The 14,806-nt window shown below is 41.5% G+C and overlaps 1 protein-coding gene across 1 annotated transcript in view; it reads left to right on the top strand.

The window, feature by feature from the left end:
* Positions 1 to 725: 725 nt before the first annotated feature.
* Positions 726 to 14,806, top strand: part of LOC115058031 (netrin-G1-like) — a 53,386-nt gene continuing 39,305 nt past the window's right edge. Inside the window, exons 1-2 of the mRNA XM_029525322.1 lie at positions 726 to 999; positions 5,282 to 5,963. Coding sequence (XP_029381182.1) covers positions 5,718 to 5,963 — 246 coding nt within the window. The 5' untranslated portion in view covers positions 726 to 999; positions 5,282 to 5,717. The remainder of the gene's footprint in view (positions 1,000 to 5,281; positions 5,964 to 14,806) is intronic.

Genomic DNA, 14,806 nt, shown 5'->3' with positions numbered 1-14,806 from the left:
AGGAAACTTCAACTAGAATATTTTAGTGTCCCTCCAAATGAGCCATTCCTTCGTTTACTGCAAGTTTTACCACGCAAGAGTCTAGAAATGTTCTCCCTCCATAAAGGCTAAATAACACACAGTGTATTTCTCAAGGTAAAATCACTTTTTACATTTCATTTCAACAGTGAATCGACCACAAACGGGAGGTGAAAAATGAGACCCTGTTAGAATAAAAGGCTCGGTTCGGTGCCGAAGCTGGAATTTAACAGCCGGGTGACAATGAAGCGGTGAAGTTGGGTTTTAACAGACTGTTGGTGTTATCTTTAGGACCCGGCGGAGCGCTAATATGTATCTGGACATCGTGGCTCCGTTTGAGGGAAGATCGTTTGTCTCTCCCCTCCTCTCCTGTCCACACCTCGGCTGAGCTGAGGAATCTATCCAACCTCTCCGAACCACCCGGAGTGGCCCCTCCGCCGGGACGACCCCCCCCCCCACCACCACCACCTTTTTTTTTTTTTTTTTCCAAAAAAAAGGGAATAAATAAATAAATAAATAAATACGCGCTGATGGACTCTAATGAATTTGGGGCCGCAGTTAATCCTCCCTGAAGCCTGACGCGCGTTCAGTGCTCGCCGCGCCGTACGCCATTCCGACGGAAGCCGCGCGCTGTGCAGCGCTGCGTAAAGCCGAGCGGCTCGCGCGGACACCAGACGACGCGCGACGGCGTTTTGTGAGCGCGGGCAGACCAGAGCAGATCGGAGACAGGAGAGTCCGCGTTTGTGTGTCCAAAGGGACAAAAAGTTGGAAGTGAAGTTGGCATTGAGAGAAAAAACCGACACGCACAAACTCCGCGTCGCCTGTTTATTGAACCGCCTGCTGGGAAATGAGAAGAATTTAGGAGAGGATCAGTAGAAGAAGAAGAGGAAGAAGCGGGAGAAGGCATGAGAAAGTGTTTCTGCAACTGCTCTGACAAATAACTTGTTGAGTGAGCAGTCCGTTCCAGGAGCTGCTGGAAATGTGAGTATTGTTGTTTTCAGCATCCGGATTGAGCGTTTTTCGCTCGATGATGATCGGGACTAAATGGGTTTATTAGAGAGGGCTGTTTGATGGGCGGATCAGGTCTGAGGTGGGTCAAAACCAGCCGATATACACAACACTGCAGGTTTATATCCACAGCGTTTTCCCATTTTTCCTCTTTGGGGAGTTTTACTCCGTTGAGGAGAATCTTCGATGTTTTGGGATATTTTAAATGTTAGAAATCTGAATTTGCATCGTGAACACTTTGTCTACAGCTGTGCCCCCGTTAACAAACCGCCGGTTTGTTCAATGAAATAATGTCACTTTAACCTGTTGCGCAGCAGGTCAGGTGTGCCTCGCCTCTGCGCAAAATGTGACCCAGAACATGCCGGGCACAGCCTCTATTAATTATCTGATCCACCGCAAGCTCCTGTCCAACGGTTGTTTTCTTTGCATTTCAATTAAAATTGAATCGGTTTCCGGAGGAAAACATGAGATTTGTGGGCTCTGACTCCATGAATGCTAGATTTCCTAGATATATATATATATATTAATATTTGCAACATGGTCTGCATTTTTGCATTTCAGTCGTTGAGGGGAAAGTCTTTGAATAATGCATGGCAGCAGATTTATGTGGCAGCGGTGTAGGCAGGCTGACTGGCTGGACTCCACACTGAGGGACCCTCACATTGTCACCACACCAACCACATCCTCTTCGGGAAAAAGGCTCTGTGAAGGGAAGCAGCATCTGCCTTCGTTGTAAATAGAAAAGGAGTAATGTGACTTCACTTGCAGAGGTTAAAGGTGCAGCCCGGAGACATTAACAGGATGCTTTATGTGTTCACAGATGAAGTATAGGAAGGCTGAGAGAGAGGGGGAGGGTGAGCAGGGCTAAGGCTGAAAGAGGGTCCCAGAGAGGGGGAACGATGGCGCAAAAAGACAATCGTATGCCAATACAGACATGTTTGTGTTTGCCAGTCGATCCCACTGTGATTCATATGGAAGGGCTGGTTCTTGGCTCATCAACACTGGAGGCATTACCCTGGTTATTGTTGCACTCATCAGCCAGCCACAAAGCATCAGTCTGCTCAAACTGGCCGTGGATCAGAAGTTATTGGTTGGAAGTCAGTAAAATCAATAAACACTAAACGAGGCGGCATTGTATGTGCACACATCCAAAATCCTGACCAGGTGCTCAACACACAAAGACAATACAGCAAAATAGAAATTGTGGAGGGACAAACCACAGTGGGATGATCAGTCCTGTCCTGTCATTGTTTCTTGATTGTTTGTTTGTTTTTAAAAACCAGCAGAAGTGCCATATTGTAATCACTGCTGCCAGTCCATGCAGTCAGCTCCCCTCCACACTGGCCCTGTGTAGGAGCGAAGAGGCAATCAAGACGCCGCACTCAGAGACAGAGAGCACTGCAACACTTTAGCGTGGATTACTATAAAATGAATAGAATACACTCGCCACGGTTTTTTAAGAGACTGGCTGGGAGTTCCTAACCAGAACAAGCCACGGGGCACGGCTGCCCGCTGACTTTTAAAAACACTCTGCCATGCATGAGCTGCCCAGGGGATGGAATGCAAACGGACACAAGGGGGTGTTTCAGAAGATTCAAAAACAAGTGAGGGTGAGGAGACAGAGAGACGGGGGGGGTAGAAGTGAGGTGGTCACCCTAAGCTCTAAGCTCTCTCTCTCTCTCCCTGCATATGAAGAGCTTCTCAAATATTGATGACTTCTAATATAGAATCTGACCTCATATTTTTCTCAGTGAAATTATGAGATTCTTGAGTTTTTCCTTGTGTCCTGAGTGCCCCTGAGTATCAGACAGGGAAAACAAGGGAGGAGAGGATTGTGCTCTATATTGCATTTTTAGCTTTGTGTTGTAAGAAATGAGCTGGTAACCACAACAGCACCAAGGAAGATTACAAATCTATTATTCTGTTGTTAACACACACTGGGACAGTTCTTTGAGTGATTTTCATCATTGAAAGTAGATGAATTGGCTTTTTAAATGGTGTCAGGACACTTATTGTATGCAGAAAGAATCTCTTCTACATAGTTGAGATTAAGAATATTTAATATTTTCTCCCCCCCCCTCCCCCTTTCCTTTCACCTCACTCTTGCTCTGGTGTTGAAAGATACCTGTTCTCGCAGATTCACAGAGCTTCCGACACCTTCCTTTCATCTGTATGGCTTTCATTACTCGAGGTGGCCACGAATTAAAACCAATGTGCCCATGGTTAGCTCTATTTAATGTCAGTTATTAGGTTCGAATGTTCCCTATTAAATAAAAATAAGATAGGCGACCTCCACCACCCTGCTGCTGGTACATAATTTGACTGTCCTTATAATGAAAGTCAACCTCAGTATTATGAAATGGAGTTTTATCTACGTGACATGTGCGTGGGTGTCTATGTGTGTGTGTGAGAGGAGAGCAGCACATCTCACTGTGCACTTCTGATCAGGAGTTAACTTATGTATATTTATGGCATTTCATTCATACATACCTATGAAATAAATGTCTTATTCATCACTCAGAGCTCCAGCCATATTATAAAAATTGTCATTTGTAATTTGGCCTTCTGAAATGATTGACATGACCACATTTAAAGAGCCAAAAATTCTTCCTTCTCACTAGTTTCTTTCCAACTCCCTCAAGAGGTCTGTCAAACGAAGCCTCCCATTCATACATCCTGACACAGCTCACTTTGAAGGCTCTGTCAGGTCGAAAAAGAAGCACATTTCATTTTTCTGACCAAGATGAACATCTCTCATTACAGTTGTGATCTATTCAGGCCTAGGGTAGTTTTATAAAAGGGGCATTAGGTTGGGAGAAGGAGAGCAGCGTAATGCCTCAGATTTGGTCAAACGGCATTCAATTTGCAGCGCAATCCTAAATTTTAAAGCATCCATGTGTCGGCAGGGAGCATAGAAGCCTGCCAACATGTGCGCGCACACATGCAGACCCAAGAACTCATTAAGAAGGGCTGATGTTTTCCAAACTGTGATCCAAATCTTTGCTATTTCGTATGATTAATTTTTTAAAATACCATCATTATTTCATTTGATTTGAATTGATAACTTCTCCGTAAAATTCTGTAATCTTATAAAATAACCACCCCCCCTCAAAAAAAAAACAAAAAAAAAAAAAAACTGTTCTTCTCTCTGAACATAAAGTTCTCTCCACATGCTCCAGACCGCAGGTTACCTGAACATTTTTCTTTCAGCAGAGACTGGAAGAAGAGAAAAGGGTAAAGAATAAAGCTACTGACCGGAAACTTGGTTTCGCTGCATTTATCAGTTTGGGTGGGGGGGTCTGGGTGTACAAATTGAATAACTAACACTTTCATCTCGATGAGTGCTGCTGAAGTGCCCTTGAGCAAAGCATTTAACCTCCTGCTGACATTCTGTGTGATCACAACAGTAGTGCCAGGCATTTCTTCAGGCAAATCTTGGTAGCCATTGGAATTAATAAGACATTTTTATTGCGGCAGGAAATGAAAATGGACCTGGACTTTAAACGTTATATCACATTCAAATTGCGCCCTAAACAGGCAGAAGGTTAAATTGTAATGTTTACGCATCCCTATGATAAGCTACTCCCACGGACATCAGATTATTTTCAAAAAGGTGAAACCTCAGGCCATTTCAGCACTCTATGAAGCAGCTCCATTTTATTTTCCTCACTAACACATACAATCTTTACCTGAGACACTGAGATCGTAGGGGTCTCTGCTGACTGCTGCCAGGCATCATTACCTGACAAGTTAGGCCATTTGACTGATGGCATGCGATAGCTCTGAGAAACATACAATCCCTCAAACAGACCATTTCTGTCTCCCAATTTTGCTTTAATATTTCCCAAATGCCTCTGATGGCGCCGGGACAAACACAGCTCCAGCTTCGGCTGCAAAGGCGCAAGAGTCGGAAAAGGCTATAACTTAAACGCAGTGACTTGACACATGGAAATGAGCCTTTTTGTATGAAAATCAAGTGGAGCTTAGGCTTCAGAGAACAAGCTTGATTTGATATGTATATAGTGATTTTGGCGAGGTTATTATCATGGCATTCATATAAACAGTGAGACCCTGCATTGTGTTTGTATGTACTTTGTGCATGTTTGTGGTAGTCAGTAGAAAGATCCACTACTTATCCACCTCAGTGCCCTTACTCCATGTTCGTGTCAATATTTCTGCTGGGTGCTTTAAATTTTTCCAGATGTTTATGTGATCTGTTTTATTCACCGCAGCGTTTTTTTCTTCTCTCCTTTAGGATGCTGCTTGTGGTCGAAAAATAAAAGCCCACAATTGACAGGCGATCAAGCGAAGACATCTGACAGCTACTGACTTATAAGGAGTGGCACTTCTCACTGTTCATCACGCCTGATCGTCAGTTGACCCTTACATCAACGTTCAACACTTCTGGAGAGGCTCAGTTTTTTTGAAACACCTCATCAGGCACAATCGGCGGCAATCAAAGACAAAATAAGAGAATGGGGGCTAATCACTGCCTGAAGCTTCCCGCAAAAAAGTAGCAACATGCTGCCACAGTTCCCAACTCCTCCACTTCACTGCTGAAAACTGCAGCCCATTTAGAAACATCTCGGTGATATTGCTGTCTTTGTGACAAAGCAGCAGCTATTAAGAAACAACAAAAAAACAAAAACAAAAGAAGAATTCCACAGAAAACGCACAAAACAAGATCAGCGATGCTCTGGCCTATATTGTTCATTTTGCAAACTGTCTGCACCAGCGTGGCACATGCCATGCAAAATTACCCAGCGGCCTGGGGACATTATGATGTGTGCAAGTCCCAGATCTACACAGAGGAGGGCCTAACATGGGACTACATGGCCTGTCAGCCGGAAGCCACCGACATGACAAAGTACCTGCGAGTGGCCCTCGACCCCCCAAATATCACGTGTGGAGATCCGCCAGAAACTTATTGCGCTTTGGTGAGTCGTAACCTCGCCTGTCCCCTGATGGAGACAAATGAGGCTGGAGACAAAATCTCACAGCATACTAGGTCAGGGATAGAGAGCAGTACATAACAAGGCAACGTGCTGCTGCTGAGATTAATGTACAGATAGATCCAGTGTGTATTAGGATACAAGCACTAACATGCAGCAGCACACACGCATGCTTGACACACACACATACTGCTGTTGACATGCATTTATATGCTCAGATCCTGAGGATGCATTTATACAAACATTAGGCAAGGAGACAGACAGGAGTACACCAGCACAAACATATATACACAAAGCTATCATTGTACACACTCATTGTAGAGGATGAGTTCAACTAAATTTTGACCATTCATGACTGGTCCAGCTGTTTTTGGGTTTGTTTTTTTTTTTTCCTGTTTTGCATACAACTCTAGACACTTAACCACATCCTCCTCTTGTGTAAAATATAACCCTGTCTCCCCCGAGGCTCTGGAGACAAAACACCCACTGTCAATACATCAATATTGAGGTTGGTCAAATGTACGGCAATGTTAAACTTGGAAAGCATGCAAAGTACAATGTATACATAAATATGCATGCATTTCAGTTACACCCTGACTCTTAGAAATCCCACAAATAGTTGCAAGCACATGCATGTTCACAAATGCCCTGGCACAGAGGAAGGATCAGTGTTGAGAGTGACATGGTAATTGTGCTGCCTCAGTTACTATGCACTGCATGTTCACTGCAGTGTTTTCAGCATTGTGTTTCATTGGCCCTTATCAACCGTTATCAGCAGTTCAACCCCAGGTTGCATTTGTTTAAAATGACACTCAAAGTAAGCAGCAAGAACCCACAGGCTTTACAGTGCTTTATTCGAAGTTGTGTGTGTGCCCGCTGAGAGCTCCTGCAAGTAAATATTTATCCAATTAAAATGGGCATCTTTAAAAGGAGAGGGGGTTTTTTTTCTACTTCTTCTCGTGGCTCCAGATGGCATTGAGACATTTAATGCCACTGTAGGATGAAAAAAGAGTCACAGTTGTCCCCAGTCTTGTGTGACATTCTGCAAAGCTTTATATCAAAACCAACTGTAAAACCTCGATCAGCCCAGCAGATTATCCTCAATACGCAACATTAACATAACACAGGGAGGCATAAAGAGCCAAACAGAGACGCAGAAAGGCAAAGTGCTTGGACAGATACGCCACTTTACTACAGTAATTGTTGGTAGTTAAAGATTCCATGTCCATATCCTGACCTTTTTTTTTTGGTTGTTTTATTTACAGTAAACAGCATATTTGAATTTTCATAATTAATCACCTATTTTATATGGACTTTCATAATGTTATGAGTATGTCATGTCATCATCATCACACTTCTGTAAGGTACATTTTTCATTTGTAAAATTACAAATAGTGAATTTTAAAACTCGATTACTATAGGTCTAAGGAGACCGAACGATCACTGGCTGGATTTAGCACTACTGCTGTTATATCAGGTGAAGCTTTTCACCTATAATACTGCTACACATGCGTACAATCATGCTGTAAATGTCTCTACATCTGACTGTCAGGATGTCTGCCACCTCTGACATGAATTCGAGGTCACCATTGTCCAGATGATGAAGAACATAGGCTCCTTCTGCACTCACTCAAACAAAATTGGGCGTTTGATCCGTTTACATTCTCGGCTGGCACACAGACAGAGTGACACCAGTGACCTTATCCACCAGTGCTTCCTGAGAGTTTGTTGGAGATGAGATGAGCATGCAAATGAGCTCTTTTAGCCAATCACAGAGTTGCCTGCAGTTGCGAGCCCGGTCTAATCAGTCTCCTCAGGAGTCGGTTTTCCTCAGAGTAGGTGGTCATAGTATCCAGGACGGCTCACCCCTGCCTTCTCATTACTGTCAATCAATGACTTTTTCTCTTCTGTGTCCAAACTGGGCTCTAGCAAACATAGTTTTGGCCGCATCTTCAAACATGAAAATGGCATTAATCTCTGAAGATTAGATATATCAGGTTTGAAGGGTTTTCTTTTGTTTATTTTTGGATGAAATATGATAAGATACTCTTTTGGTTTTGATTCAAATTTCATCCGTTTTCTCTTGAATTGAAGTGGTAGAGAGAGATCGGGATAAACAGTGCCCAGGACAGGTGTTCTGCATCAGGGAGTTAGCCCTGTTTTTATTTTTAGCTGCAGACCTTCAGAGGTTGTTGAAAATGTGTTGGTATTAAGGCTGCTGTCCTGCTGTGCACCGTGGTCTGTTGCTCACTATCATTCGACACCAGTTAAGGTTTTCTTCTAGCAGGCAGCATTCCAAGCTAAAGCATTTTAATATTTAATTCCATGGTTGAAATGTCTACAATATACATGATAATTGTGATAAGTGAGCAACGAGGAGGCTGTGTAAATTGATATAGTGGTTCTTGCTATTATTTTATAAATATCTCCTTCCTGCTTTAATTAACGAAAATAATACAATTTTAATATTTTGCATCAGTGCAAATTATCTAATTGACCCTTTTCAATGGTTGCAGACGAGATAATTATCTCACTAGTGCACCACACGGGCCCTAATGAACAATAGCTGTTAATGCAGAGGAACGCCTGCTGAAAGACATCTGCATCTAAAATCTCTCATAATCACTTTTGATATGGTTAACAGACATGAGAGTGCTTTTAATTACAGCACTTCGCTGACTCACTCAAGTCCAAATCAGGTTGGCTTTGGGGGATTTAACGGCAATTCATAAAAGTGGCAGGCCATTACATAGACTTCATTGAGAGAAGATGTTTAATTTTCATACACTTCAGAGTCAAACCGAATCATTTGTACTTGCCAAGTAATGGGCATGGACATGTTTATTATACAAAAAATAAATAAGCATTTGGCAGATGGCTGCCACAGTGTCTTAAAATTTTCACAATCTGAGTCTACTGGGTAAATAAATTCTGTTTTGTCAAGCAGACCACCTTGGCAAGCGACTTCCATGGTGGAGTAGTGTTTGAATTAGTGCCCTGCTGATTACTCAAACTTTTCACCTAGTGGGTAGTCGGTTTGAAACACTTTGGGGGGGAAATCTTTGAGGAAGAAGTTGAGAGAAACTCTGTTTTCCCACAGCATCTTCAGAGATCTGACTCTGGATCTACATGAATAAATGCAAGCTTTGAGTCAGGTATGATTTGCCCACCATCTCTACAGTATCTGCAGCCATGCTGATTCATCTGCGTCATGTTGGCAGTTGTATAATCTGTGAGAGTGATTTGGTAATGGCGTTTATTCCAGTTACTCAGAGTTTAACTGGGCATATTCTTGTAATTCCTCTGAACTTTACTCAGTTCTCTGAGAATGGATGAAAGGAGTTTTGGCTGCCAGTTCACCACACAGCCTTTTCGGAGGCTTAGGGAGGAAAGACGAGTTGAGAGCTCCCACTAAGCTGCTTGGAGACTGCCACGTTATTGACAGTCAGAGCAGCAGACTTATCTTTGCTGGCAATGATGGGAGCCATTGTGAACTTTGAATGTGTGACGTACACGGCAACAAGAACTGATGTAACAGACTTTGGAAAGAGAAATAGATTATAAAGTAGAGAAAGGGAAGTAACCTCTGCTGTACAGGCAGCAGAGGTCATTAACAGGAAGGGTGACTCTGCACAATGACTCGCACTTCAACTCCACAAAATGTGCTTTTGAACTATTGGCTCAGTTTGCTTGTGAAAGTTTGGAAGAAATGGATCAACTTCGAAGGAATATTTAGTTTCCTGGAAAGTGTTTGTTAGTGAGTGCAAAATGTAGGCAACTTTTTAAAAAAAATCAATGCTATTCTTTGTCGCAAATTGAGATTTTTTCAGCACAAAAAACCCCAAAACAAAACAGTGAAGCTATGCTATCAACAAAGCACCCAATGAGACACAAATAATCTGAATAGATCATTGTAGCAGCCAAACACACAAAGACATTTTGACGAAAGCAGAGCTACTCCCCCCACAAAACATGGCTACAATACCAATCAATCCATTCTGTGCAACATTAAATAGAAAAGCTGTATTTGCTGCTGCAGAACAGTTTCATGCATAACACGTCTTGATCAAATTAATAATCTATATTAATCAAATCTTCATCCAACTTCATGAGCCCAAGACCATGACGGCCTCATTCATTCATTCCAGTAGACTTCTGGTTTAAAAACCACTCAGTAAACAGAGGTTTGAGACAGTTATGAGTAATCACCATCTTGCTTCATCCATCATTTAATGTCTCATATTTGCAATTTTGGCATTTGATAAATTTGGACTGTTGAGTTTAAAGTATTTTCTTTGCCAAATTTCTATGTAAAATTGGAAGTAGAAATAAAATTAGTATCGAGGATTACGTAGAGACTATCCAGAAAATTGCTGCTGATTTCAGACAGAGCCCCTGTCTGTGCTGGAGCAGTTGGAGCATCAATGTCACGAGCAGAGTTTCAGTTTCTAGTTGCTGAAATAACCGAGCAGTTCAGGGGTCAAAGCTGAAACTGCCATTGCCCCTCTTTGATCTCTGCACTCTTCCGCCTCGGAGGACATGGGGAATTCACTCATCCATATATTTGTTTGGAGACAGGGAACAGTTGGAGTGCTTAGCTCCCCGTCACCCCGGTGCCCTTGACTCTGTTCTGAACTGGCCCTGCCCAGCACATCATCACCGCACCACTGCGTACTAAGACACCAAGATGACATGCAACATGTCCCCCGACTCCAGTAGAGGGGGGAAATCATCATTTATTCTTTCACTCGCCTGCCACCTCTTTTGTCTCCTGGCTTTTTAATTTCCCTGTCCCTTGTTTTCTGTCAGCTGATGATGCATAATATCCATGCTTTGTTTGAACATGTGGAGGCTGGATGCTCCTTATAAGGTGAGCGCTTGACAGATGGAGATATGTCGGCATTATTCCCTGGGAACTGTGACAGGTTAATTCTAAGAGGGTTGTAAATACAAAGATGGATGAATTATGCATAGCGATATGAAAGAAAGTGATGGGCTATGTGGTTTGGCTGTGCAGTGTCTCTGGACAGCTCAACATTTGAACACATGGTTACTGTTTGAAATAGAGTCTCTACAACTATGTACATAAGTACTTCAGTCGGTTTTTTTCCCCCAAGCAGACATAACAAGGGAAAAAACTGTTTTAAATGACTTTGTGTCGGCGTAGGGAGGATTCTTGCTTTCGTAAGAAAAATTACAAATAATTCCAGTTTTCTTTTGTTGCCTGTGACCTCATCTTACACAAACATCAGACTTTATAATGCAAATGTTTGAAATCCACTCTTGACTTATCGACTTGCCTATTGTCTGCCTCGAAAACAGAAAGCTGTATAAACAGCTCTCGTATTGTACAGTTCTCATATTACACATTCGCTCACATATGATGGAACCAAGCTGCTTGACATGACACACTGTCAAACCTTGATTTTCTGCCGGATTATGTTTGCCCTTGATAAGATGAAGTGAAAGTGTGACACACTTTTCCACTTAACTCAGTTGGGTTCAAGGCACGTGCAATTGAAACAACGCAGGGAGTAGATTCAGCAGAACTGTCAGAAGGCATGGCATAATGATTATTACATGACCAGGCAATGTCACAACCCAAAGACTTATTTTCAACCTTCTGGAAATGCTTACAACTTTGCTCACATTAGGTATGCCAGGCTGAGTTTTGTGAAATGATGTGTTTCATGGTACACAGGCCAACCAGTTGTTTTTCCACTGAGTTTTTATCAAAATACCAGAATTTTAGTCACAGCAGGTTGGTCCTCCACTTTGAAGTATCACTCCCTCCGTTGATTAATAAATCTGAAATCCTGTTCAATCAATAACTTAATGAGAATCTTCAGCACATATTCTAGGTTAATTACACACATTTTATTATATATATATGAGGAAAGGTACGCACAGCAAGTAGGAGTGCCGAAACTGTGTGCACCGTTAAAAGCATCAAATTAATATTTACATTGTTCTCAAGCTGGGAAGCACCTGATTCAGCTGCATGCTGCTAAAAGACGTGCAGAGAACCCTTTAGTGTTGGGTCAGCAACTATTTGCTGTATTGTTATGCAATATTGCTGAGACCTTTATGGTCCTCAGAGGATGAAGGCTGCTCATGTTGATAGCACAAACACGATACATTTATTTTATAAATCAATAGTGAGTCATTTATCTTATGACATACAATTAGAATATATTTGTTTGCAAGCCTTGCCTCAGGAGTATTTGCAATTTAAAAGCATTTCAGCTAATTTCAGCTAATTGTTATTCACACCTATAAAAAGCACCTGCAGCCAGAAAATTTGGATAATCTTCATGCGATCTGTATTTATTTATTTTTTTGCACAAAAACTTTTGCCTGACCTTGCTCCAGATACGAGTGCATTCTGGCTCCTGATCTTTTCAAATTCACCATCAACAAACATTATAGGCAATATTAAATCTTATTTATTTCCCCTTCCAGGTTTGACTTTAGAAGCAGAGTGACAAAGACGAATCTTATTAGCATTTCCTGGGCATTCCTTGAGGCTCCACATTTCAGGAGATAAGATGGTATTTTGGAAAGAGTCAAAGGAAATCCTATTACATCATGATATGACTCAGCTTCCCTCCTTGTGATAGTTCAGCCACATTTAACTAATTCGCTGCAGACTCTTACGGCAGTGCAATTTTAGCATTTCCCTGGAAAAGGCATCATACAAGCATGAAGGTGTCTCTTGTGAGTCATTGTGTTTGTCTCACAACTCACTACGAAGGAAGCCATTTGTCCTTACAGTGTGTGGTGCCTTTCTGTGAGAATGAGACAGTGGCTCTTGGAGAGCGACAGTTATGAGCTTTCAAGGAAGTACTTATTTAGAGATGACATTGTTGCAGTGCCCTGTGGACTTGAGCTACTTTTATTTTGAGCCCTTCATCAGAGATGCCTGTGTTTCGCGCTCTGCCGTGTCCATCTGAGCTTTTTTCAATAATCAAATAAGATGGTGGGCTGTTGGTATGTATGGGGACTGTGCACACCGTAATTTTGAAAATAAAAGGACATCACCATTAAATTCAATTATTTTTGCTCTCACAACCATCAGTGCTTGTATACCCATTCAGTTTCCTTTTATGCTTGACAAGTTCAATGGGATTCGTGTAAAAGATACAGTTAGTGAATTACCCAAAAGCAATTTGGCATGCTAGCTCTCTTTTGCGACCCAAAAATAAATAAATTCAACTTGGCTCACTGATCTGCCAAAACTTATTTTTTCTTTAGTAGCAAAGTGCCTGTGCATGTGAATTGCTTTCCCTCCCTCAAGACACTGTCTGTAATTTTAGCCAGACTGAGTAGTGTCAAGCAATCAAGCAGCACTCTCACGGGAAAGCGATGCTTTCAAAGCTTTGACCTCAAAAGTGCATGATGGTGGGAATACAGTACACTGTGCTTCAAATACAGACATGCTTAAAAGGTCCCACCATTTACCTATTTCACATAATGACACAACAAAAATCTATAAAAACAAACATTAAATAGATGTGCCTTCAAGGTGAAGTAGGTTGGTATGTTTGAATTTCATCTCAGCCAACAAGAAATTTCTCTTTCTCAAAAAGTTTTTATTCTTAATTCTTTGAGTTAAAAGATTTAAAAGCTAAAGCACATTTAGCACATAGCTTTGTTCAAATAAGCCCATCAACTCTTTTCAACTTGTATATATATAATTTATTAATTTAAATTTTGATTGTATTAATTTAAAAAAGCTTCTAAAAATAGTCATTTATAATGGTACCCTGTACCATGGCTCCACTGTCAGCATGTAATTTAGCAAGCGCTAACTAAGGTATACTTCAGTACTTACAAAAAAGAGGCAGGAGCAGAATTAATCTCCTAATATAAAAGGAAAAAGGAAAGTGTATCAAAACAACGGTGCTTTAAAAATGCTGGCAAGGGCATTTTCTTGCTGTTTCATCTTTCCTTCTGGCCTTTATGCTAAGCTAGGCTAAAATCTCTGTAGCTACGTCCTTGCAAAAGACAGAATGTGGCTGGTATTAATATCTTTTGGATTTAGGAAAAGACATCCATTGTATTTCTCCCTCCAGCACGCCAACTATCCATTGTCTTAAATCTGATGAAAATGCAGGCTGTGTATATATTTAACGGTCAAGCCTGAAAAAGGAAGGTTTTTTTTTTGTTTGTTTGTTTGTTGTTTTTTTTGTTTTTTTTGGGGAAAATTCATAAACGCTGAAGGGGCAAGAAATGAAATAGAGAAACAACAGCGAGATGACAGGCAACTGTTGCGACCAACCTCCCCTTAGGAAACCCAGCCATCATGTTGTCAGGCCATATCGATCTCGGAAAAAGAGTGAAAGAGACTGTGCTGTAGAGAGGCAGAAAGGAGGGCAGAATGGTAGGGGTGGAAGCACAGAAAGGAAGAATGGTCATTTACAAAAGTGGCTGGTGTGATTTTATCATGCTCAGTGAAAGGGTGACATTTCAGTAATGCTTTATTCCTCACTTTGGCATTTCAAATTAATAAAAGCCTCTAATAACTATGCAGATTGAAAAAGATGGAGGCGAAGTTGACACGCTATGAGCTAACACACTGATGAACAATACAGCAATTTCACTCTCGCTCTGTCATTCTTTTTTCTCCACTCTCTCAATTTCATCCCAGTTTCTATGAATTTCTCTGCTATGACCCCTGCATCTCATTTTAAATGGCTACACTGAGTCTGTGTCTTTAGAACCCTTGAAATCCCTCAGCAGCAGATTTTAATTCATTTTTGAAGCTGCTTATATGAAACTAATAAGAGTCTAAATCAATAAAGTGATGATTTCAGCATAGTTTATCA

The sequence above is a fragment of the Echeneis naucrates genome, chromosome 17 (assembly GCF_900963305.1).
Source record: "Echeneis naucrates chromosome 17, fEcheNa1.1, whole genome shotgun sequence".
NCBI classification, from domain to species: Eukaryota; Metazoa; Chordata; class Actinopteri; order Carangiformes; family Echeneidae; genus Echeneis; species Echeneis naucrates.
The sequence above is the reverse complement of the archived record's forward strand: the minus strand, read 5'-3'. Positions and strand labels throughout refer to the sequence as shown.